The sequence below is a fragment of the Rhyacophila brunnea genome, unplaced genomic scaffold (genome assembly GCF_057557595.1).
Source record: "Rhyacophila brunnea isolate RB1 unplaced genomic scaffold, BYU_Rbru_1.0 scaffold_10, whole genome shotgun sequence".
Lineage (NCBI taxonomy): Eukaryota > Metazoa > Arthropoda > Insecta > Trichoptera > Rhyacophilidae > Rhyacophila > Rhyacophila brunnea.
In genome coordinates this window covers 6,587,302-6,614,041 of record NW_028232752.1, presented here as the reverse complement: position 1 = coordinate 6,614,041, position 26,740 = coordinate 6,587,302, and the positions used below count along the sequence as shown (strand labels likewise).

The 26,740-nt window shown below is 33.7% G+C and overlaps 1 protein-coding gene across 2 annotated transcripts in view; it reads left to right on the top strand.

Annotated features, from left to right (window-relative positions):
- Positions 1-21,341, top strand: part of LOC147078847 (uncharacterized) — a 46,234-nt gene extending 24,893 nt beyond the window's left edge. The window contains exons 3-6 of one of the 2 annotated variants that reach the window (XR_015071143.1): positions 11,948-12,443; positions 18,350-18,415; positions 19,727-21,164; positions 21,228-21,341. Coding sequence is in view for 1 of the 2 variants with exons in the window: in XM_085950179.1 (XP_085806305.1) it covers positions 11,948-12,443; positions 18,350-18,410 (557 nt within the window). In the remaining variant the exon portion in view is untranslated. Of the gene's footprint in view, positions 1-11,947; positions 12,444-18,349; positions 18,416-19,726 lie in introns of both variants that reach the window. The other variant, XM_085950179.1, reaches the window with a different exon arrangement.
- Positions 21,342-26,740: the final 5,399 nt, after the last annotated feature.

Sequence of the window (26,740 nt, the reverse complement as noted above, 5' to 3'; positions counted from 1 at the left end):
AGACTCTACTGATCTAGTTATGATTAAGGAAATGCTGACGAATATTGTTTTGTTTTGACAACAAAACATACACATTATTAAAGTTTGTCACTCATTTAAAGCTGTGTGATGATTGCTACAGCTCCACTGAGTGGAGGTTCTATTGACAGGCTTTTTACAAGGAATAGCTACGCATGACTTTAAAGACGGCTGCCCTACAAACTAGATTAACGCCAGGATACTTAAAGACAGTCACGTCCCGTGGGGGTAGGCAGATTGAGCGTCGCTTGAAGGTGGCTCTTACCCGAAGGGCGGCAAACCGAGGAGAATCTTTAGATATGTATAATAGAAATAGCTACATGAACTTAGTAATAACGGAAATATATTTCCATTAAAAACTCGCTGGTTGGAAACAAAATGTATTAATTATTACTATAAAAGTTTTAACAGGACTTTATTTTTTTTTGTCGGGTTCGCGATGTCTTGTTTAATTCCGTTGTCCTTAGTTAACAGCAATGACACGTGTAGATTTACAAATAATATTTGAATTGTAGGTAGGTACATATTTACATTAATTTAAAATTTATCCAAATATGTTTGATAGTTACTCATTTTGGAAGTTGTCATGCGTGTTTTTAAACGTACCTAGCTGAAATCGTAAATTCGCAATATTTTCTATTAACGCAGAAGTGGCATTTAAATTAGATTAATTAGTGGTATTTTTGGTAATGTATCCATACAACACATTTCTTAGATATTGGAGTCATGAAAGGATGATAAAAAGTACAGTAAGTATAAAAAAAATGTGGCGGCATTTTGGCACTGCCTAGGGGCGGCATTTTGTCTAGCCACGTCACTACTTAAGGTGTTGCATTACATATTGAATGTCAATTAAAATATCATTGTTGCGCCATAGGCTAAAAATCATTAAAATATTCAAGTGAGTCGGAGAATGTGCCTTATGCGCCTGTGTATTATGTAACAATTAGTAGATTGTATTAGCCACACACAAATTCACACATTTTAAATGTATTACTACATCAACAAAGTCGACGTATGATAATTTATATTCATGCACGTAAACCAGGGGTAGTCAACCAGGTTCCTACCGCCCACTAGTGGGCGTTCCAGCTTTCATGGTGGACGGTAGGGGTTTTAGGCATAAAGCCCACCAAAGCGGGCTTGCGGGGCGCTCGCGCATATTCAATGTGAATCATCGAAAATACAACGTAATCAAATACGCCAGCGCACACTGTATTTGACGACGCATTCTGCCCGCCCGCCCCATGAGTCACCCGTGGTTTGGTTTCTCAGTGAGACGAATTAACGAAAATACAACGTAGCCCATTCATTGACACGGCAAGCAAAAGACGCGCGCGCTGTTTATTTTATCCGCTTCTGGACGCGTCGTACGTCGAACGGGCGCCTCGGCATTATTTAATAACAGTGAACTCATTGTTTAGTTTGCTGCGTGTCCAATATTTCGCCATCGATGTCATCGATGTCATCGTGAATATTAATTACAAGCCCCGAGAAATAATATAATATTTTTATTGCCTTGTTATGAGAGACGCTGATAATAATAATTATTTTGTGCTTCTTGTGCCCCTTATTACATAGGTGAAGGGTAATGCGCGGGTTGGAGGGGGCCTACTCAGTAGTGAGCGCACCGAGCACCGCTTTGGTGGGCTTTATGCCTTAAAAACATTTTCATTATGTTTTCATAAAGGTGTATGTCTGGATGAAAAATCCTTTTACCGCAAATATTGAAGAGGCTGAAACAACTTGCCAAGAAAAATTGTTAGAAATTTGATATGATGAAGAAAGTAAACATAAATTCGATAGTGGTGGATATAAAAACCTATGGCAAAATAAAAAAATGCCTGTCTTACATCCAAATATGTAGAAAATGATATTCAGTTTGTTGATACCTTTCCCCACCTTGTGGTATCAGGCTTTAGTGCTGTTAATCATATTATGACCAGTAATATTAATAGAAGTAATTAATTGTGCAACTCTGCTTTATGAATTTTATAATGTAAAGTTACTTCTCTACTTTATAAATCACCATTATTGTGGAACCGGTGGGCAGTTAGAAATTTTTAATACTAACAGAGATCCAAAAGTGGGCGGTAGGTATAGAAAGGTTGACTACCCTTGACGTAAACACTTAGTCGAGTGCCTCATTTTTTGTTGCAAATTTATATATGTAATCGAAATTCATGAATTTTTCAATTTATTTTTCAAGCTCCGACTTGGGAGCCCTGATGAAATCTACTCTCAAACAGCGGTGGTTTTGGGCACGTGGTTTCACCACCATCGTTCTACATTACTATTGCATGCAAATTCAGAAGCCGTTAGACATTTTTGATCCATGTATGCAGTCATGCAACTTTAACGATTATACGTGTTTAAATTTGCATTTTATTGTTATGGTCGCGACAATACGTACCTACTGCAAAATTGTTAAATGGACATTTGTGTTCGAAAATCGCTTAAATGCAAAACAAATATCTACTAAAACGACAACAACTAAACTACTTAAGAACGTTAAAATTTTCAAGGCCCACAATTACTGGCTTGAAATGCTAAAGAAATATTAAATAACAAGCCTAATACCACGTTTACACGTGCATGGATTTACTGCTGAGGGTACGTATTATCGTGGCCATAACAAGAAAATGCACGTGGAAACATGTATTATCATGCAAATTGCAAGATTGTATGCATGAATCAAAAAAGTTCGGATGCTTCTGGATTGTCACGCGACAGTTGGGATTTGTTCTATATCTGCGCCTGCGCAGTAGAAAGATGGTGCCGAACCAGGCGGTAAAAAAAAACGAACTACACCCCGCAGACTCATTTTGAGGTTAACCAATTTCCCGACCTGTCAAATGGTAATATAAAATGACAACATCGCATCTCGTTTAACTCTTGAAGGGGGGGCTGAAGAGCTCGACATTAAAATATAATTTAGTATAAAAAGGACCTCAGCGTCGTAAGTACATTAATTTAAATCGATCTTTTCGCAAAAATCACTAATCATCGCAGATTTTATTTCAAGAAACATTATTATTATTATTGATATTGTCTGCCGCTGAACATTATTATTATTTTATAAACACCTGCAAGATGTATGCCGATCAGAAAACAGGGCTGTCAAAATAATATTATGAATTCATATTTTTAAAATGTTAATTTCATCACAGTTTTTAATCAAACCTGTGCAAGTACGTACTGATAACTTGGGTGGATTTTGTGGCAAACATACTATTGATATATATACGGGTATATTATTATGATAACCCAATTCAAATTGAACATAGGTTGATACTCAATATTATAGTATGTTTATGATTTCGAGAAAATAATACGATGATATAATTAATACATATCAATTACCTATTTGAAAACATTACATTCGCACTTTGCAAGATAACATCAAAATGTGTATATACTTATCTAAATGACGAATGAAATTCATGAGTGAGCACGGCTGAAAGCTTGGAAATGTGTTTTTTTCTATTTCAAAATCTTTTAATTGTGTAATATTTTATTACAGATTCAAAGCCAACTTCATATAACTAATAAAAAATACTGTTTGTTTCTACGAATAAAAAAAGACAGGAAGGAAGATGTGTACAAATCACGGCAATCAGAAAGGCCGGCAAATATGGCCGACAATGCGTGATACACAAACATAAAATACACAAAATTACAAACACATTCGAAGTTTGCCGCACACGTACAGACCACGTGATATTTGTTTACGCAAAATCGTCGCTTTTCAAAATGGCGAATTTGATTGCCAGATTTTACTGCGATGAATAAGTATGTTCCTTCTTGTCTTTTTTTATTCGTAGGTTTGTTTACTATGCACACCGAGAAATTTCCATTTATAATATCGGAAACGATTTTTACAGAAGAGTTTTGGAATATAATGCAACCAAAACTGGAAAAAAATCTATCATGGGTGTTGACTTCCTGAATTAGTTAACCCCAGGTCCATGCCACTACGTGAATCACAGTGGATATTAAGCCATTTCCACACTGGCAACAAGTTGCTGGCAACCTCATTAAATTTTACGATACTTACCATAATTGCTTAAGAAATTTTACGATAATCATCATAATTATCGTAAAATCTAACGAGGTTGCCAGCAACTTAACTTGTTGCCAGTGTGGACCCGGCTTTAGATGCACAAAACTTAAATAATATATATTATAAATAAAAATTTGAAATTATAAATATTAAATTTCGACAGCCCTGATGAAATATGAGTCGGATCGAGTCATATAGCAAATTTATTGACACAAACAACTTTGACACGGCCTGTTTATATTAACTAGTAGACCAGATATTATGGACCACATGAAATCATATTTTCAATTTTCAAGGCCAATTCTGTAGAACGTCCCCTGAATAATGAGATTGGCGAGACATTCAGCACTTTTACGTGTAAACAGTTATTATGGCAATAGTTTAATTTAAGCAAGTGAATCCATGCACGTGTACAGGCGGTATAATTCACAGGCAGATTGCAATTATTTCTGTCATGATCAATGATAATTTTAGATTTATTTAATATTAAATTCACGCCGTTTACGGATGCATAATTATTTTACTTATATAAGTGTCATATATTTTACCTTGTATGTATTTTATAATTATGCAACTTTATAAAGAAATGCCTTAGTTAATGCACCCAATCACTAAGGTCAACAAAATTTTAGATATCGGTATCAAGATACCTATTCAATTAAATGCCACCGTGCATAATAATTCTACGTACCTATTGATAAACATGAAAAAATCACCGACGGCTGATATATATTGTAATGATTTAGTGATTCAAGTGATTCATTTATAATTCATTTTCACGAATTGTGTACAAAAACAAAATATTTTTTCCTCAATAGATACCTAGCTATGTAGCAAGGAGGAAGAATATTGTATTATATCTTATAATATGTTAGGTTATGTATGTCAGCATAATTCAACTGAGAACATAATATCCAATTCAATTACATAAACTGAATGTTATTTATGTTGAAATTATTTATCAGACGTACGCATTTTGCACATTGCCGATGCAGTGGCAAGTAAAGCAGTAGCGAATGGTGGAGATCATAGACTATAGATACATCTAGACGCCACCCGTTGCATTGCTAAATGAAGCCGCGTGCCTTGCGTTTGGTTTGTGGGCGAGCGAACACATTCGTCTAGAAATGTTCGAGACCATAGACCATTTCGCTAGTGCTCGCCCAAAGTGCTCGCACTAGACGCTCAGAATTAAAATATAATTTTCTATTTTTTTACGTTATATAGTATTTTTAAGCGGTCAAAATGCAACCATTAGGTAAAGATATCCACAATTTAAGTTATTTTAAAGAAACACTAGGTCACTGATATTAAAATATATAATAAAATACAAATAAATTATCACGAACATGTATCAACTTACCTATGAAACGTAATACCATCTTTTTGCTTATCAGTACGGCTACCACATTTTAAGACAACACACAGAACCATCTTTTCTACTTAATTAACTAAAAATATTTACCATTGACTATATGTTTAACACAAAAAATATCAATTTTAGCAACTCGAGCTCGCAAGTTATCGACGCGTTTCGCCCCGATTTGATGGCGATACTTTTGGAAACAAGCCGACAGATATGTAGACCTTTTATCTTACTCTAGCGCGTGTCGCAGAGATTGTAAGGGTGCCGAATACTTTCTCACTCGCACTCATGCATCGTTTTTGTTCAGGCCGGAGATAGACCGTCAAGATTCGACATAAATGGTGCACATTAAACTTTGTCAGTCATACTAATTCGTTTTCATTAAACTAAGGATACAGTTTCATATGGTGCTGGATAGTTTTTTACTATTAATAAAATAATGTGAAAAGTGCATTAGCAAACTAACCAAGATGTCAGTAAATAGATTTTTGTTTGCTTCAAAATATCTGACGCAGAAATCATTTAAAAGTGGAAACATGGCGAACCAATTTATTATGAATGCCTTCACATTATCTGTTTAAATCAGTGAATGCATTAGTGGTCCTTGCATTGATTTATGCACTCAATTCTTTTTAAATTTCAACCAAATAGACAAGTTTAACTACAAAATTATCGTTCCTAAAAAAATTTGCCTCAAATGTCGACATTATGATTTGACCCTTTTATATAATTTTTCACGACTCCATATTTTCAGACAGGTTTGCAAACAACTTTTTATATGACTGTTTTTTATGTTGTTTATAACTAGCCATCGTTTTATAAACTGTATTTTGCAAACTGCAAACCTGTGGCTACATTATTTTTTTTAAACTTTTTGCGCCTCCCTTTGCAACACTCCGCGCCTGGTTTACACACTAACACCATAACGTCGTTATATTATATATAGTATGTATGTATGTATGGATTGCAATACCGGTATTTAAAAACCGGTATCCCAGTATTTTTCGATACCGAAATACCGGTTTTAAAAATCAGACAATACCGATATATTCGGTATTGAAAGTAGAAACAAAATGTATTAATTAACAGGTTTCATATGACTGTATTTTTCTCGGGTTATGTGAAGTCTGCACCGCGATTTCCTAACTATCGACTCGTGTGTCAGCCGACGACATGACGTAATTGTGACGTCAGCCAATACACGCTCGAGGCATGCCCAGCACACAGCGCTCACCATAGATATTATTATGATGAAACACCTATATGTGTATGGTGACAATGAATAACGCCACTGTCTGACCAGCGTTATTTTCTCGAATGCTATTATCACTCCGGTAGTACGTCACAATGATGTCATATGACGTCATGTCAACCGGGCGGCTTGCACTCGCAAGTTCTAACATAGGGCCCATGGGTGGCTTCGATTGTCCTTCAACGTCCTTGGTGACAAGCTATCAGAATTGGTTATTGTTCCATATATTTCACGAATACTGGTATTTAGTAGTAATACCGAAATACCGGTTTTGGTATTTTCATTCGGTATTGCAATCCTTAAATGTATGTACCTACTAGACACGCACGTGTTGCATGTCATCAAAATAAAATGATCTACTTACCTGTTAACATATTATTAGATAATATTATAAATAAAATTATGGCTATCATCAGATCACTTATCCATCAATCATTTATTATTGTCATATTAGTAGGAACAAACACGCCCAAAGTGAAATCAATTGACAATAATTATATTCATCAATTGTCGATGGTTTCTTAGATTGATAGTTTGACAGTTATGCACAATAAAGTGATGTATGATGATTTTCTGATGTATCGAAGCGTATATTTTGTAATGCTATATTTTAGCCCACAGCGGCATTCTACTATATAGAGAGACATGCCAATTTTATAATACTTACCTAATAGTAATTATCAAATAATTATAAGATAAAAAGAACTTTTTATATTACCACGTTTTTAAATTTTCAGTTGAATCATATTAACTTGACAATTCTGTGTATTAATAATTTAGGACAAATAAGGCAATTGTCAACAAATCATTTTTTTGCTATTTTGCAACAAACAAACAAACACATATAGAATATTGAAATGTCATTTTGATTTCCATAGTAACGCACGTATATATTAATAATTTAGTTGCTAGGACCACACCCTTAGCAACCAATAATAGTGGATTGGATTACGGATTTATTCCGAAATAACTTTTCATAAAAAACAGAATTAACTGAAAATGAATTCAATTCTGCTTAAAGATGGCTAACTTATATTCGAGTGACATGCCCAATGAATTTTGATGCGTTATTTATTGAGGGACTCACAATCAAAGTAATATCCTGAAAAGAATATTTAGGAAATAATTATTTCATCAGCTTGTATATGGAGTTTGCGTCATTGGAAAAATGTGGAATAATTACAAGATAAAAAGAACTTTTTAGATACTTACAACGTTTTTAAATTTTCTGTTGAATCATAATATAAACTTAACTTGACTAGTTTAAACAATCAAAAAAAATGTACTTGATAGAAATACGTACTGAATAAATATAGAATACTGAAATGTCATTTTTACATTTCATATTGATTTCCATAGTAACGCACGTATATATTAATAATTTAGTTGCTAGGCACCAGAACCCTAGCAACCAATAATAGTGTTTTACTTTTTACGGATTTCTTCCGAAATAACTTTTCATACAAAACAGAAATAACTGAAAATGAATTCAATTCTACTTAAATATGGCTAAAAGTATTGAAATAATGCATTGGCATCATGTTCTGATATATTCTAAAAGTTTCAAATGTCTAGCTAGTCGGGAAGTTAGTTAAAATTGATTGCAAGATTTGTACTGGACAAACAAGAATACGAGCTAAGAAAAACGTGGTAAAATTTAACACATTCAATTCAATTGTGTATACTTACTGAATATAACCTTGAAATATATGAAGTACCTACGTGTGTTGCATACGACCAATGACGACACCATGGGCCCCTGGCCTTTGGCGGACCCCTACCTATCGCCAGGGTTAATAATTGCATTGTGACGCTCAACAGTGGCGTTTTCCAAATAGGGTTCGAGGTAAAATTAAGGATATTCAGTGTATTTTATCGGTTTTTTTATTACGTCTACTTAATTTTGTCGAGTATCAACACAAAACAATCAAAAATTCCATCGCACAGCCATATATTTTAAAATATTAATATCCTTGAATCGAAATAGCAGCGCAGGCGACTTTTTTCCCTTATTGGAGCAAATTTGTGATGTGCGTTTATCTCATTTATCTGGACGACTTTTAAAAACTAACCAACATCGTTTGTATTTGTTTTGTATTTTTTTGTATTAGTTTGTACATCACTATTCATAAGTGTATAAAAATATCAGCGTAAACAAATAAGTATGACTGAAAAAGTGTGCTCTATTTTTGCGGACCGCCGATAACATACGAAAACTATTATGGTTTGGTTTAGACAGGGTTTAATCGATTTTTAAAACTAACTGTATTAGTTATAACTAAATTATTGTATTAGTTCAATGAAAATAAATAAATATGGTTGATGAAGTTTAGTGTGTACTATTTCTATCGGATCTTAACAGCCAACCTCCACCCTTCCCCACTAGTACCAATATTTTTTCAAATGAGGATTTTTTAAAAAATAGGATTCACAATTCATGTAACATTATTTACTGAAATCATTTGGAAACACCCCAGAAATATTTATATAAGCACATATTAGAAAAAAATATGGTGCCGGGCAGGACTCGAACCTGGATCAATCAGATTTCGGCCAATGTGCTATATCAATTCAGCCATTTTCACCTTACCTAAATTCGTAAAATAGTCAAACGACTTAAACGTTTCTCAAAATTTAAGAAGAATGTTTCTGAGATGTGTCTGAATTTCCTATGTATGTTGAATAATTAAAAAATACCAGTTAATTCTTTATGTACGTATGTGTTAATAAATAATATTTTATTGCAGTAATTTGGCTTACGTTTTATGGGGAAATCGGTGTCATAAAAATTATTCTTAAGAATTGTTTATATTATGTAAATTCGTTGGAAAGGTTTATCAAAATAATATATCGACATATTATTATATCATGTTTTGATATGATAATATTGTATTTATTATTGTGTTAGCGAAGCTAATCAGGTTACGACGAAGTACACAAGTCAAAGGTTTCCGGACAGTCTATGTTATAGGCCAATTATAGGGTGGCCTCTCCAAAAACTTCGAATTATCATGTCGCCTGCTTAAGAGCGTACATAAGTGAAACGGTAAATAATTTTCAACTGAATGTAGAACGAAATTAAAGCCGCGTTGTCATTCGGAGAGCGATAGTCGAGGCGTCTGCACGTCAATTCGTTTTGTCATGGCGTCGGATGAAATTATTCTTAAATCGTGTAAAGATGACTAAAAAACTTTACGTATGTACTTAAAAAAGAAAACATGTCAATGAATATACTATTATTATTACGAATACGATAATAAACATAAAAAAAGGACGCATGTTGAACTTTTATGACAAATTATACTTTGCTCGGCTTCCGTCATTTGCACCCGCGACCCGCATTCCGCGCATCGCCTAGTCACGATCTTTTTAGACCATGCCTCAGCTGAGGTATATATAGCCTTAATCTGCAAACCAGCTAACTGAAATTTTGACCAAAAATGAGATTTTGATGGCATTTTGTTATAAAAGCATGTTTTCTATGCTCATACAAAATTTCAAACTCCTAAACCTTAGATAAATTCATTATCGTTCTTCAAACAAAACAGCAAACTGCAGGTGCCAAATTTCCAATATCGTAAACGGTACAACTCCGCTCTTTATATAAATTGTCTTTATATAATATAAAAGGGAAGCTAAAATAGTGTATTAATTCATACTGCAGCTAATTTGTAAAAAAAAATAATTTTTTGAATTGTTAAATTCCGCTCGATAGGATTGTTATGTTTTTTCTCCTTCCTGAACAATTTGCCCAAATGGAGTTAGCTGGTTTGCAGAGCAGTCGATATTATTCCTTTAATGATTCTAGAATCTCAAGAATCGAAATAAATCGACAAATAATCATAAGTCTTTAACATATCGTTATCTTACTTTGAAAAGGTTCTAACTGACATTTTGGCCTAAAATGACTTTTTGGTGTGAAAAGGTTCCATTAGCCATATTCTATCATATACGATCATTTCAGAGTCATATATTGTCAAATATGGGAATTAGCAGTATGCCGGAGTTATATCTACATGTATTTTTATATTCAAAATATGACCATTCCAAATGTCAAACGCTCGTAGCTCAAAACATGGTCAAGTTCAATTAGAACCTTTTCAAAGTAAGGTAACGATATTCTACAAACGATGGCCGAGTGTCTAACGCATCTAAAGCTCTAGTTTAAGACTAAGAGTTTATGGCCGGTTCGGACCGGTCGAGTGATTTAGTCGAGTAGCGAGTGATTTAGTGAATTAGTAACTGAAAAGTGTCCGAACACAGTGCATTAGTGAGTGACGTGTCAAAATGAACAGAGCGACGAGAGTGACGTTCAAAACGGACACCATTCGCACGACACCAGAGTGCTGCCGTCTGTCAGATAAACTTGTAACTTCAAAAATAATTCAAATGACACGATACCAAAACGACGTTGACGTATTTGAATCGATTTATGCTCCAAATTCCTATTGATAATATGATACCTATTATATTTTTGTAGTTTCATAAATTTTTGTATGCTTATCTATGTATTTTTGTAGTTTGTTTAGGTAATAAATAGGTACTTTATGCTCCATTGTCCTTAGTGACTATACAAAATAAACGGAATGATAAATGAATATAACTTATAATTATTCTTATGAACATTAGGATAATGTGTACCTATCTATTTACCTATTCTCAATAATAACAAGTTTTCTGAGAAATATTGCCATTATTTATCAATATAGTAATCAACAAATTATCCACACTACCTATTGACATGACATAATATCCTTCATACTGAGTAAGTATACAAAATAAACGGAATAATAAATGAATATAACTTATAACATAATTTACCTATCCTCAGTAAAAACAAGCTTTCTGTGTACTATTGCCATTTATCTACGGATCTATCAACACACGTTCGCGACGGTTATCTTAATATAAGTATCTTCGCTCCGACGGTGTCATTTCCACGGCAGTCGGCGACTAATGAGCTCGCCTGTTCAAACTTGTTTCGTGGCTTGTTTAGTATTTAGTGAGAGGTGGTGAGGGTTGCTACTCGGCCGAAATAATAGAATAAAATGGATCGACTGGACTGACGATTTTACTAAACTACTCGATCACTCGCTACTCGACTAAATCAACAGTCCGAACAAGCCTTAACGCATATGGGTCGAAAAACAAATAAACCTCCGGAGACAAACAAAAGGACATAGTAAAACGTAGAATGAGCTTAAAATGGTTTTATAGTAAAACTAATTTTTAATAATTTCTGTTGCAGCTTTGATTTCCGCGGCGACGATCGGAACCACAGTCAAACCAACCATAAGAGTCGAGCCACCTCCTCATGTCTTCCCGGAAGACGACACCAAGTACAAAATATACTACAACAACAGCTCATCACTCCTCATATCAGATGGAAAGGGCGCTTCCACGGCCAGCACGCAGGAGATCTACGAAGTCCTCCATGCGCCCCAGCGGAATGCGGAGGCCAACAAGAATGGTACTTCTAAAGTTCAGCCGCCTCCTGGGTTGGGGCCGGAGTTAGGCATACACACGATCCAAGGTGTACTTTGGAACCCTAAGCTGGAGAGTGAGATGATTCAGGAGCCGGGAGCTGTCGTGGAGAAGGACGAAGTGAAGAGTGATCAAATGACAGCTGAAGCAGCGAAGACGAAAGACCAACCCGGACGATGGGCGGCTCTCGCGGCTGGCATTGTTCTGGCCATAGCTGTCGTCGTCTATGTTGGCCTGATATTCTTCAGAAAACGACTTGAGTATGTATTTCTTAGCCGTATTCTGATTTGTCCGGTGGTTCTTTGTCCGGTAAAAATCTTGCAATCGATTTTTAACTAACTTCCCGACTAGCTAGACATTTGAAACTTTTAGAATATATCAGAACACGATGCCAATGCATTCTTTTAATACTTTTAGCCATCTTTAAGTAGAATTGAATTCATTTTCAGTTAATTCTGTTTTGTATGAAAAGTTATTTCGGAATAAATCCGTAATCCAATCCACTATTATTGTTTGCTAAAGGGGTGGTCCTAGCAACTAAATTAATACGTGCATTACTGTGGAAATCAAAATGACATTTCAGTATTCTATATTTGTTTGTTTGTTGCAAAATAGCAAAAAAATGATTTGTTGACAATTAATTGCCTTATTTGTCCCAAATTATTAATACATATAATTGTCAAGTTTATATGATTCAACAGAAAATTTAAAAACGTGGTAAGCATATAAAAAGTTCGTTTTATCTTGTAATTATTATTTATTTACTTTTAATCACACTTATTTCAAGATATCTTTCAATTATTATTTAGTTTATAAATAATTAAGGTATCTACGCATTTTATATTTTATTGGAAGTTCGATGTCCTAATTTATTTTAAGTACGTAATATAATAATATTATATTATATGGTACGATAAAGGACGATGATAAAAATATAAAGGAGGAATATGTATAAGTAGCTCGCTAGACAATTTCAATTTCTGAAAGTAGCTCAGATTTTATTGAGTTTGGAGACCACTGGTCTAATTCATTGGAAAAATCTTGATTGCTGAGATAACACAGAAAGAGAAGGCTTTATATTTTTTGTTTAATCTGATCGTGTTGTTATGTATTTAATAGCATTTGTATTATTGTGCAAGGAAGTATAGTGTTGTGCTTTGCAAAACCTTCATAAATACATCCCAGGTCAATGTTAAAGAATACTCAATCGCATAATATATATTATTATTGTGTGTACGTACCTCGATAAAAAACTAAATAAAGCGTCCCATCTGAGATGGCAACGTCAGTGGCGTGGCCATCTAGGGGCGTCATACAGCTTCACGAGTTGTTATAATTATTAGCTTCCGCACCACAGAACAGATAATACATAGAATACCGATAGGCTATATTCAATACACCGCATGCAGGGTTTTGAATGTGTGAGTGTCCTACGAAAATGAAGCACGCATTATGCACGTGCAATAGTGTGTGTAATACATCAACATTAAATGAGCGTAAATGCATAAACCGAGAGCAGTTTTTAGTATTCGACGTTAAACGTATTCTTAACACGTGTGTAAGTTTAACCCGGATTCTTCCTTACTCGAGTCGGTTACCTGCTTCGCCTTACCCGTTATGTATTTCAGTTCCCATTATTTATGAGTTCCCTGTTCCGCACGCAAGTTAAACTACAATGTTTGGTCGGGTATAATAATATTTAAGCTGCTTAGATTTATAACTCACATTTCCCAAAAATCGAGTTTTGAGATAATCGCAAAAAACACCAGAGTACTGTTTTTTGTAATTAGAAGAAAAGTATTGAACTCCCTTGAATATTAATGAGTGAGTGAGTCAATTTACATTATTTTTTTTAATAATATATAATACTCATAAGGCTGCAGACACCCAGTAGCACACTATGAGAAATATAGCTAGAAAGGCCTCGATGAGAAAACTCACACTATTTATTGAAACATGTGAGTTATGACACCAACCATGGCCCCCACAAGGGGGGACTGACAGGGCTCTAGCCTGGGGGCCCTAACTTAAGTGGGGCCCGGCTTGACGGATCGACCAGCCAAGTTAGATAAACACATCAATCACAAAAGTGCAGTAAAAATATAAAAAATGTCCCCTGCGGCGCTATTTCACTTCAAGCGTATTAACATTTCAAAATATGTGATTGTGCAATGCAATTTTTGATTATTGTTGTTCGATATTCGACAACTCCATAATTATTCAAGTGATCAATTAAAAAATGCGAAAAATCGCTAAAAATACACTTAATACCCTTAATTTCATATTGTCACTTTCAATTTATCAATTTCACCTTCACACCATTTGGAATACGCAAATGTAGATCGTCACACTGTCTTTAATTAACCAGTTGCAATAGGTAGGTGGGCCCGCCAAAGATTCTAGCCCAGGGGCCCGCTTCACGATGTGGGGGCCATGACACCAAACAGTCAACCTTTTCAACGATTTTCATATGGTTTAAAGTGAATTTTGATAGCCAACTATTTTTCTTTATATATAAATAATATATAATACGAGTAAATCTGCCTGCCTTTGGTGGAGGCATCCCTGTTATTGTAAAGTGAGAGTTTTTAGAAATTCTTTTAATTTACATAATTAATATGGTATTAAATTTGCACAATACTCGTGTCTGTTTATTTTAATTATGATAAAAACCAGACATATGTAGGTACACCGCTGGTTTCGCGGTATCGTAACCGAAAACCGGTTAATTAAATTAATACGAAACTCAAGGATTTTATATCCCAGGTTACGGTTTTTCATTGTAAACAAGTTACATGGCAATACTATAAGAAAGGCTTGCAGACATATTTTTAATGAACCCTTCCGCCATCTTTCTGAGAAAGAATTTAAAAATACAGTTTAACGAATATGTAGTTTCATTTAAAGATTCCTGTCGGTTAAACTTTCTTCTTCATTTATCACCGATAAACATCTTTCATAGATTATTTGACAGTTCATTGTTATCTATATATATATATAAAAACAATGTTTGTTTGTCTGTCCCGTATGCGTTCCTATACCATTCATCCGATTGCGATGAAATTTTTGTCAGTTGTTGTGCGCACACCCGCAAAGGTATCTGAATTAGAAAAAACCATCTTCTTCTTCTTCATTCTATCTTATTTTATTCGTATGGTTTCTATACCATTCATCCGATTGCGATGAGATTTTTGTCAGTTGTTGTGCGCACACCCGCGAAGGCATGGCCCCCACATCTTGAAGCGGGCCCTCAGGCTCGAATCTTCGGCGGGCCCCCTACCTATCGCTAAGGTTAAAAGCAGTGTGTCGATCTTCAGTTGTGTATTCCAAATAGTGTTCGAGGTAAAATTTAGGTTATTTTATAGCGATTTTTTGTATATTTTAATACACCCACTTGATTTATGAAAAAACAATAAATATATTTTAATGTTAGTAAGTATCCTAAAAGTGAAATAGAACCGCAGGCGAATTTTTTTTACTATTAGTGCAACTTTGTGATGTGTGATTATTTCACTTGGCTGGTCGAATCGCTACACCGGGCCCCTAGGCTAGAGCCCTGTCAGCACCCCCCTCTTGTGGGGGCCATGCGCGAAGGTTTCTGAATTAGTTCAACCATCTTCATCTATTCGTATGCGTTCCAATACCATTCATCCGATTGCGATGACATTTTTGTCAGTCGTCGTGCGCACGCCTGCGAAGGTTTCTGAATTAGTACAACCATCTTCTCATTCTTCTTTTCGTATGCATTCCTATACCATTCATCCGATTGCGATAAAACTTTGGTGAGTGGTCGTGCGCACACCTGCAAAGGTTTTTGAATTAGTACAACCACCTTTTTCTTCTTCTTCTATACTTATGCCTTCCTATACCATTTATCTGATTGCGATGAAATTTTTGTCAGTTGTTGTTTGCGCACATCCGCGAAGGTTTTTGAATTAGTACAACAATCTTCTTCTTCTTCTATTCTATCTTCTTTTATTCGTATGCGTTCCTATACCAAATTTGGAAAATCCATGTTTCTCACATGGACAGCTGTATGTGGCCTACTCACGCGATGGAATTCGTGCATGCACCAGACGGGAAAACAAAAAATATTGTCTATCCAAAAGCACTTAAATAAACAGACTTAAAACACAAGCAATTTCTATCTTTGAGTGGCATTGCAACGCATGCAGGGCACTCGCTAGTTATTAATATAATATTGTAGTATATTTCGTTTTAATAATAGAATTTATATCAATCTTATTTTGATAATATTGATGAAGTATTTTAATGGTGAATTATTTCTCTCCATGAAACAGAAGTACTTACCAATTAATGTTGGAACACCAGGGTTGCCAATTGAGATATTTTATCTAAAGTAATAAATTTATAAATTTCTTTATTTTACATAATATGATGAACATAACAAATTATAAATTCAAAGCGTTCACGACATGACATAAAATAAGTGTTAACATTTTTTTAAAGTAAGAAATGTGAGTTAATAACACAATAAGTAATAAAATAAGAAATAAAATAAAATAAATAAAAGTAAAGGTAGATGTAAGCACAGAGTGAATTATTAATAGACCCTATCTTTAAAACTTACAAAACAACGTCCACCTAAATTCACCTAACGTTAGTGGAATATATCAATATTCGAAGCGATTTCATTAAACATGGTTATTGCTCTCCCAATTGGCAACACTAATGGCAGGTTAGTTCTGCACCTTGGGAGAACAAACAACGGATGCCTTCGATCCTAAAAAAATATGTAGCTAAATAAAGATATTTAAAGGTATTTAACCGCTAAAAGTCCTTTGTCTAGCTAGACTAGACACAGTATTAATTACGTGTCAACACTTTCTTATGAAACGACCGCATCGTCTGCTTCATGAAAACTCGCTACTGCTTTAAAAAGTTGATAATGTTTATATAGGTTCCTTCATTCGCCGCCCTTAGATAATTCGCTGCCCCATTGCTCCCACAAAGGGGGGGGGGGGGGCTGACAGGGCTCTAGCCTGGGTGCCTGGCGTGGTGGGTCAACCAGTTAAGTGAGATAAATACACATCACAAATAGGTATCTGATTGAGTGGTCATGTTATAATCTGGCCTTTTGACTTTAGTTGCAGTTGGTTTCACCTGTTTTGAAGCCCTTTTTAGATCATCTGGCGAATCGATTGTGTCATCTGTTCCATAGAAAATCGCAGCTAATTTTGGCTTACTAATTTACGAAAGTATAATTATTTCATTAAACCACATAATTTATGATTGGCAACCCTAACTGGATGAAACAGTTTTCTGCAGATCTCGTATAACCTGTATGCTATTTTAAGACGATGGTGTTTTGGTTCATTGTAGTACCAGATAAAGACTGTTGTGTACAGTAAAAGCTTGTGATTTCTCAACTTTTTCATTTCTCGAGACTTGAGAAGTCTCGAAATCAAGAAATTCAATATTGGTTATTTAAATTCTCGAGAAATGAACAATATTATTTAGAAATTAGTTCTTCCCGATTTTTTAAATTTTTTTAGATACCTAAAAATACCGACAAATAGGTAAGTATAAGAAATTCTGTTCAGAATGAAAGTCAACACCTTTTTTTTAACAAGAAAATAAATTATCCAGAGATATTCCATTTGGTTTTATTTTATTTAAATTTCACTTGCGGTCGGCAGTTTAACCCCCGTTTCAGACGGGACACCGGTGTCGCGCTCGTATATAATATAGTAGGTCGTTGTATTCGAATAAAGTTGGCCTTTGTATTATGTTTATGAACGCCCCAGAGCTAATGAGTCAACGCATAATTCCGCGTTATAAAAAGAACATAAAACTGGCTCCGGTAATAAAAACAAGTGTATCGGCAGACGGAAAAGTGTACCGGACACGCGTTGACTCATTATCTGTAGGGCGTTCATCAACATAATACAAAGGCCTCATTATTATATACGAGTGCGACACCGGTGTCGCGCCTGAAACGGGCCTAAATGTAGTAGGGGTGCCATTCTTTGGTACCTATTTCTATAAAATATCTTTATCCTACTGGCATTTTTGAATTTTGGTTGTGAGGTTCCGATACACTTTCTTTAGGTTTACTTTTACTAAAACGTATCTGACATAAATTTATTCCTTCGTGACATTCAAAGTAACCTTTCTAAGAATATGACCTCTTCTTTCATTGCAGACGAAAGTATGGCAGCAGACATATCCTCGTCAACGAAGAAGAAAACGCTCGCAATTTTTAATTCTGGTGAGTAGTCTATTGCAGTGATGATGAATCTTTCTTTTCACAAAATACAAATTAAACATCAAAAATATTTTTCAATTGGGCCACATTTCTATCCATGCATATCGTCACTTAAATACTGCAATTAGATAACTCTGATTTGGTCATTGTTGGGAAAATGAAATTTAAACATTACTTGATTAACATAAATCAAGGCTATAATTATTATTATGAAACTAAAAATGAAAAATTGTGCTTGTCGAATTAGGAACAATTAAATAATGTTCAATTGTATGAAATAGTATTGTAGATATTATATTATTTTATTTATTTAATGCATTTATGGTTTTAAAGTTATCTAATATTTTCAAAAACAAAATTAATACAGTTCCCATTAACTTCTGACTTAAGTACCTAGTTTTATCATTTTGTAGAGAAGGAAAAAATGTAGAATCATATTTAATAACTAATTCAAAAACGGTGAAAATTAAGTCAAAATCTAAAAAATCTTAACACCACTGCACATGGACGTAATGAAATATGACATGTATATTCTAAAACATTAGATCGAGACGTTTAAAAGAATAGTATTTTATATAATAAAAATACTTTATGCAATCATCAAATGTTTGAAATAAATATAAAGGATAATAAGGCTTCAAAATTATATAAATAGATTATCTACAACATTTAAGGAATGTCCAGGATTATGCTCTGAAAATAACAAAAAATCCCCGTTTCGACCTACGTGGCGCACGTGGGCCGTTAAGATCCGACATAAATTATTGTGCACACTAAACTTTGTCATACTAATTATTTGCTTTCATTGAACTAAGAATACAAATTGTAGATGGTATTGGTTAGTTTTTAAAATTCAATTAAACCTTGCCTACAGCAAACCATAATAGGTAATATTTATGTATGATTTAATGGCATAATTTTAGATATTTTATAGAAAGAAGAATATTTTTTATCTACTATGGTTTAGTTCAGGCAGTGTTTAATTAAATTTTAAAAACTAATCAACACCATCTGCAATTTGTATTCTTAATTCAATAAACATAAATAAGTATGACTGACAAAGTGTGCATTACCAGATCTCCACTATGATGGTTTGCTTTAAGCAGGGTTTTAATTGAATTTTTAAAGCATACAAGCACCATCTGCAATTTGAATTCTTAAATCGATGAAAACAAATAAATTTGACTGTCAAAGTTTAGTGTGCGCTATCAATGCTGTTGGATCCTAACAGTCTATCTCCACTCTTCATCACTGGTGGGAAATAACCTATATTTGAATGATCCTCATTAATAATTCTCTTATTTTCTTTTACAGATCTTGTGCCATATTTGCGGGATGCGTGTCAGATCAAGGATGTGAATATTATATGCTCAAATATAATGGTTATAACATGCATACTATATGTAGGAATGTGTTTATAGGTAGTAAATGAAGATTTTAAAATATCAATGGCATACCTATCCAGCTGTGAGTTGAAAATATATTCCACTTGTATCAAAAACAATCAGGTACTTAACTTAGATTAATTATGTGGCATTATAGACTCACAAATAAAAGATGTCACCACCTGTGTGTGTCTTTAACCCTTTACTGCATAGTGTTGCAAATTTGCGACATTTCAAACTATTTCGATATAGCCAATGCCATCTGTGTAAATTATCAAATAATATCCTTTTTCGATGCCTAGAAAACTGCTTTACCATAAACATCCTACTTTACCGATTTTGTTTCGACATTTCAAGAAATAAAGCACTTCTGCATTATAGTCTCTGCATTTCTGCTTTGACAGTTGACGAATTCGTATGTACGCGAAAATCCGCATTTGTAAATAAATAAAAAAAAATATACAGAAGATAGAAATTGGTTGAATAAAAATATCTACACATCAAATAAGGTGTGCACATTAGTTTTTTATAATTGTTTTCATTTGGTTTTGTATTTTGTCATACTAAAATGTAAGATTTCCAAATGTCGTAAATCTGCGACACCACGCAGTAACATACAAAATTTAATGAAATTTTCGAAAAATATTTTTTTTATTATTTTTCCTTCATTCACAAGGCATTTTGACACCAAGAAAAAATATTTTTTTTCAAAAAAAAAAAATCATGCAGTAAAGGGCTAATGCTCACAAAAGTAAATAGTATCACTAACGTTGTCACTTCCATACACATTTCCGTTTCTTTGTTCATCAACATTCAATTGGTTCTTTGATAGAAATGACTCAATAAAGTAGCTGCAGGTCTATTCCAACTGGTTAACGCCATAACTCCGATAACTTCTGGATCAATTTTGTATACACGGCAGTTATAATAATGTTTTTGCAATTTGTTGAAAATATTTCACGTAATCAATGACATTTGACAGCTTATAGGAGTATCCTGATGTGTATATTAATTTTCCAAATTGTTGTAACCTGCGTTAAAATTGTTGTCCTGTATCTCACTCTATCTAGTTAGCGTTACTGCCTGGGTTACCGTTAAGAAACATTACATTTGACAGCTTACAGAGATAGTCAACTCTTGGAATGCATTTTTATTGATTTGGGTGTTAAGTGTTATGTTGGAATAGGGCTGCTGAAGTGTATAGAAAATGCAATCTCCTGTCAGGCTATTATTGTATTTGTGTTAACCTTAAAAGCAGAATATAGCATGCACGTCCACATTAGGATTGTGTTTGGTTTATTATTATGATGATGTTGTACACACAGGTGGGAAAGTCAAATATTATATATTTTGAAACCTAATGCCGGGTCCACACTGGCAACCTCGTTAGATTTTACGATAATTATCGTAAAATTTAATGAGGTTGCCAGTGTCGACACGTCATTAGGCTATCATTAGACCAACTTTATATACATAGATTGACAGTATTGTGGTTTTATTTTTGAAGTACCATTTTCTCAGGATTAGGTAATATCACCATTTGCAAAAAAAAAATAATTATAATATAGATAGAATGACAATTTATGGGTATGGTTGTAAAACTACAGTAGCGAGCCATATGGGTGTACGTATCTTAATAATAATATTATTATATTATATTATCTAATATCTGTAGGTATATATATATGACTTAAGATGTGTAAAGTATTATGTTTCAACCATTTGGCATAAGAATCGATTTACAATAACACTGCATGTCTAACTTCACTGTATTTCATAAAAAAAATCATGTAGACATTTTCTACTTTTGTTATTTTTGGTCATACTATGATATACATGCGTATTCACGCAGGGTTCAATTATTGCTTCAGTTGCAAGTGGGTCTGATAGAAAAGCCCACTATATATTATCATATATATAAAAAAGTTTAAATAATTCTTGAAAGTTTTTAATACAAGATGGAAATATTACATATTATAAAGTGACCACTCTTTAATGCGCCCTTATCGCCATAACGGTGTTTCGTGGACCTTAAAAATTCTATATGTAGGCTGAAAAAGGAGATAAGTCAGAAAAAAAAATTGAATTTTCCGAATTAACCCTAATACATGAGTAGGTATAGCAGAAAAGAGGCGAGCCTAATTAGGCTTATCTAAACTAGGCCGTAATCAATGCAGCTGAATAATTAGTAAATTTCACCAGGCAAGTTGTCCAAAAGTCAATCTTCTTTTGACTCCCAAAATATTGATTTTAGACTTATCTCCCTTTTATTTCACATACAGAATAATAGGGTGGCCGCACATCATAATAATGACCTGAGTTCGGTATTCCATTGTATATTTTTTAAAGGTTGATTGTGAAACTGTGATAAAAGGATAAAATAATTAGGATAAAAAAATTGTATTTATTTCCGTAATAGTTTTAAATGTGATTTTTATGGCTAATGTGAGTAAAATAATATTACGATTGGTTGGTGTTTTCTCATTACTATTGAGGACAATCTCAATAAAGCTATTTCATTCGCTACATCGATTACAGTAAAATTGTGAGTGTAACAGATACTAGAAACATCCAGTGAAGAGAATAGGAGTCATTTGATTAAATACAAATTATTGAAAAAATGCCTTTAAAAATACATATTTAAATTATTCATTACATGTATGTATCTAAAAACAATAAGAACAATTATTAGTTTAATACAAATACGAATAAAAAATAATATGTGTGTGAATGGAAAAGGGGGATAAGTCTGAAAATGTGAAGAATATGTCAAACTAACCATAATGCATAATAATATATTCATAAAGAAGAAGAGGGACGATTCGAATCAACTGAAATAGTATACTAAACACAGAATCATTAATATTCACATGCAATATTTATATAACGTCGATCTTCTTGTAGCTCTCTTGTCAAGTAGAAAGTTTGGACTTATCCCACTTTTCAATTCATACACAGAAATTATAATAAGAAAAAAACAATCGTAAAATGTATGTCATTCGGATATTATTATTTATTTTTATTAATTAAAAGTTTAATAAGTTGTCTCACTTGTCTCCACTTTACAGAACAATTTTATAAATTATAGCATGAATGTATTTAAAAAATAAAACAATTTTTTTCAAGGAAATAAAATGTTTTTAAATTGATTTTATTTATATCTAATCGAGTTGTCCAATTTGAAGTTTGACATGCCCTCTAAAATCAGGCATAATGCTAATTTCTTCATGCTTTATGTGCATATTGTCTGTATATATTGGATGACCTTGAATTTTTTTCCCAGCATACATATTTATAATACATAGATACATAATCCGTTGTAGCTCTAAATACCTAAATTATCGACTTACCAACTTTTGGCAGCAACCCCACGTTATGTACTGATTAATAGAGTTACTAACTTATATATATCGATTAAAAATAAAAACCAATTAAAATTACATCTACATTCCTACAATATAAATCAATTTACATTTTATCCTCAAGCTATGTCGTTACAAAGATATTTTTTCATCGAAATGTATTTATTTGTCTGTTTCATCATACCATTACTAGATGTCTCATAATACAACCAAAGGCGAATAATCAGCCTACCAGAGGCACCTAGTGAACAAAATATGAAGCATGCAATTTGAGACAAATTTTATTGAATTTTAAAGTCAAAGATAAACTAATAATTTAAAACAAATTTTTTTAAATGTAAATTCCTTTAAGAAATATTTATTGTTCTTAGAGATGTATTGACACATTGAAATGTAAAATATTAATAAATTGTCTCAAATTGCAAGCTTCATATTTTTCCAATAGGTGCCAATGTTAGGCAGAACGGCTTTAAAGCGCTTGTACACGTGCATGGAGCTACTTGCACCAATAATGTATATTTTAAACTATCGCGATAACTGTCTACACGTAACAATGCTGACTGTTTCGCCAATCTCATTCTTCACGAGTAAGCGAGACACGGTGTTATCATTTTATAGTACTATTTGACAGGTCGTGAAAATAGTTTAACCTCAAAATGAGTATGCGCGGTGTAGTTTCTTTTTTTACATTCGCTACTATCGTTCTAATGTGCAGGCGCAGATATCGCACAGTCCAGTTGTCGCGTGAGAGTTCAGAAACTTTTTTAATCCTTGCAATTTGCACGATAATACATGTTTACACTCATGCAATTTTTTGTTATGACCACGATAATACGCCAGCAGTAAATCCATGTACATGTAAACGGGGTATTATAGGGTAACATAATGAAACTTTCATTTGTTTCTTATGGGTTGAAATCTTGGCTATTTTTCTATAATATTATCATGTAAGTATGTAATTCTATTACTTAGGTACCGATATTTCTCAGTAAAATTGTTATTGGATAATGTGCTCTATGCTTCCTAGATTACATACTATTTTTAAATACAATTACTCAGATAATTCTCTCTATGTAAATAAATAATACTCTAATAGGCTATTTTAAATGAAATAAATCAATAAAATAATATTAAAAGTTGTTTTCTATCTAACTTGAAACTCGTTGTAGACGATTTAATTTTCTTCATCGAGACAACTGTGACTTGTCAGACAGCAGCATTCTTAATGATGTGTCTCATTGCCCACTGAAGAAGGAAGCCAATACATTACACGACTGGTCCTACTTTTCACCCCTCCCGTTGTCTATGCATGACCTATCATTACCTGCCTTGACACTGGGAATGGTTTGATTTGGATAAATGAGTTAAATGATAAATAATACACTAGCATTAATACACTTTCTACAAATGTAATGCATAGATCAATGCCAGGGACCCTTGCCCCCCCCCCTGGGTGCGCCACTGGAAGGAATAGTCTGACTTTGACAGCTGATGAATAACAGGAATGTATATTATTTATAAATAACACTGATAGTTAATATATTTGATTTGAGAATTTTTCATAATTTAATTTGAAACGAGAAAGGGCGAATCAATATTTCAAGCAATCTGGGATCTGATTTTGACAGCTGAAAAGTGGACCACTCGTTGCTTGTGCAAAAAGTTATGCTCAGGCTTTATTAATCTAAAGATGGCGGTGTGTGTCTACATAAGAAATTAATAATTGTGAAATGCAGTTTTTCGCAAACCACCTTCGCCATTTACATTTTGTTCGATATAGGTATAAAGAGGTCACATAGCAAATGAAATGGCAAACCGCTGGATAAATGCCGTCATACAGTAATCAACAAGGGGTCAGTGATGAAGTAGGCTGTTAGAATTCAACATAAATAGTACACACTAAACTTTATCAGTCATATTTATTTATTATCACTGAACTAAGAATACAATTTGCAGATGGTGCTGTTAGTTTTTAAAATTCAATTAAACCGTGCAAAAGCAAACCATAATAGTTAAGGTATGCTATGGGTGATCCAACAAAAAATGGTGCACACTTTTTCAGTCAAACTTATTTGTTTTCGTTGAATTAAGAAAAAATATTACTGTTGGTTAGTTTTTTTTTTAATTCATTAAACCCTGCCTAAACCAAACCATAAGCGATAAAATATATTCTTCTATCTATAAAATATCCAAAATTATCTATAATTTGAATGCATAATTTTATAGATAAACAAATATTTTTGGGTTATTTTCTAATATGGCGTCCCTAATAGGGCCTTAGTAATAATAATATAGCCTTAATATTTAGGCCCGATCATAATAGAATCATATTATGGGTTTGTATTAACAGATTTTTTTATGACAAATGGATGTTAGCCACTTGCTAAACTTATTAGGTCCATACTGTGACTTCAAACATAAATTGAAAAACAATAATATGTGAATTTGCAGTAAGCCGCTCGGCTATCGTAATGATTAGGCAGGGTTTGATTGAATTTTAAAAACTAACCAATACTATCTTCAAATTGTAATCTTAGTTCAATGAAGACTAATAATTATGTTTGACTGACAAAGTTTAACTCATTCACTGCGGACCAGTTAATTACTATTTAATTACAAAATTTAAATAACATGCTAATTGTATCTAATGGCTATCTAATGCCGACACGGCAGCCGTGTCGTCAGCACTGTATGAGTTAATGTGCACTATTTATGTCAGATCTTAACAGCCTACCTCCACCCTTCACCACATCAGGGATGCTGTAAAACCTGCTGGATTGACACATTTATAAAGTTAGGTGTATGTACATAGCAGCGAAGAACTAAGAGTAGGAGCAAGGGGAGGCCTTCATCCAGCTGTGGACCAACCTCAGATAAAGATATGTATATATTTTCTATTGGGGGATCAGTCCTACGAGTATGGTTCTCGGCTGGTAAAATCCACTTCTGTAAGTATGATACAGTGGCGAAGAGTGACTTTTGGAATGAGGTAGCTGGTAGACTACGAGGATCCGAACAAATACAGTACTCTCTCAGTAATCCGACACCCTAAAAACCAGACAAGTGTCCAATTAGTGAAAATGGCGGATTATAGTGTGTACATACAAAATATTAAGTTTTTTTTTTGAGAAATTTGTACTAGCAAATTATGGTTTTATTTATAATCAAAATCAAGTATTTGCTACATTATACATATTTATTAACTAAATATTAAACAGTAAATCACTTACATAACCAGTTGTTCAGTGAGACAGATATTCTTGAATGGCGTAGGATTCCAGGCTTTTCATATGACCAAAAGCTTCAGTTTATGTGTCCCGGTTGCATTGGAGCACGGGCATAATTATTGTGATGCGGTCATTGGGCACTTTCTTCCCTTGTACCTACATCACTTTCTTCGCGATGAACGTACATTTTACAAAGGAGAAGTTTCCAAAATAAACCCATCTCATCTGCGTTGTATTGTTGAATACTTGTACATGGTGGACTACTTTATTTGACAATCAAATACCGGCGAATTATAGAGCTTGATTTTGTGCTTTCAACCAGTAAAAATAATGGCGGTGTATAGTAGTTGTCGG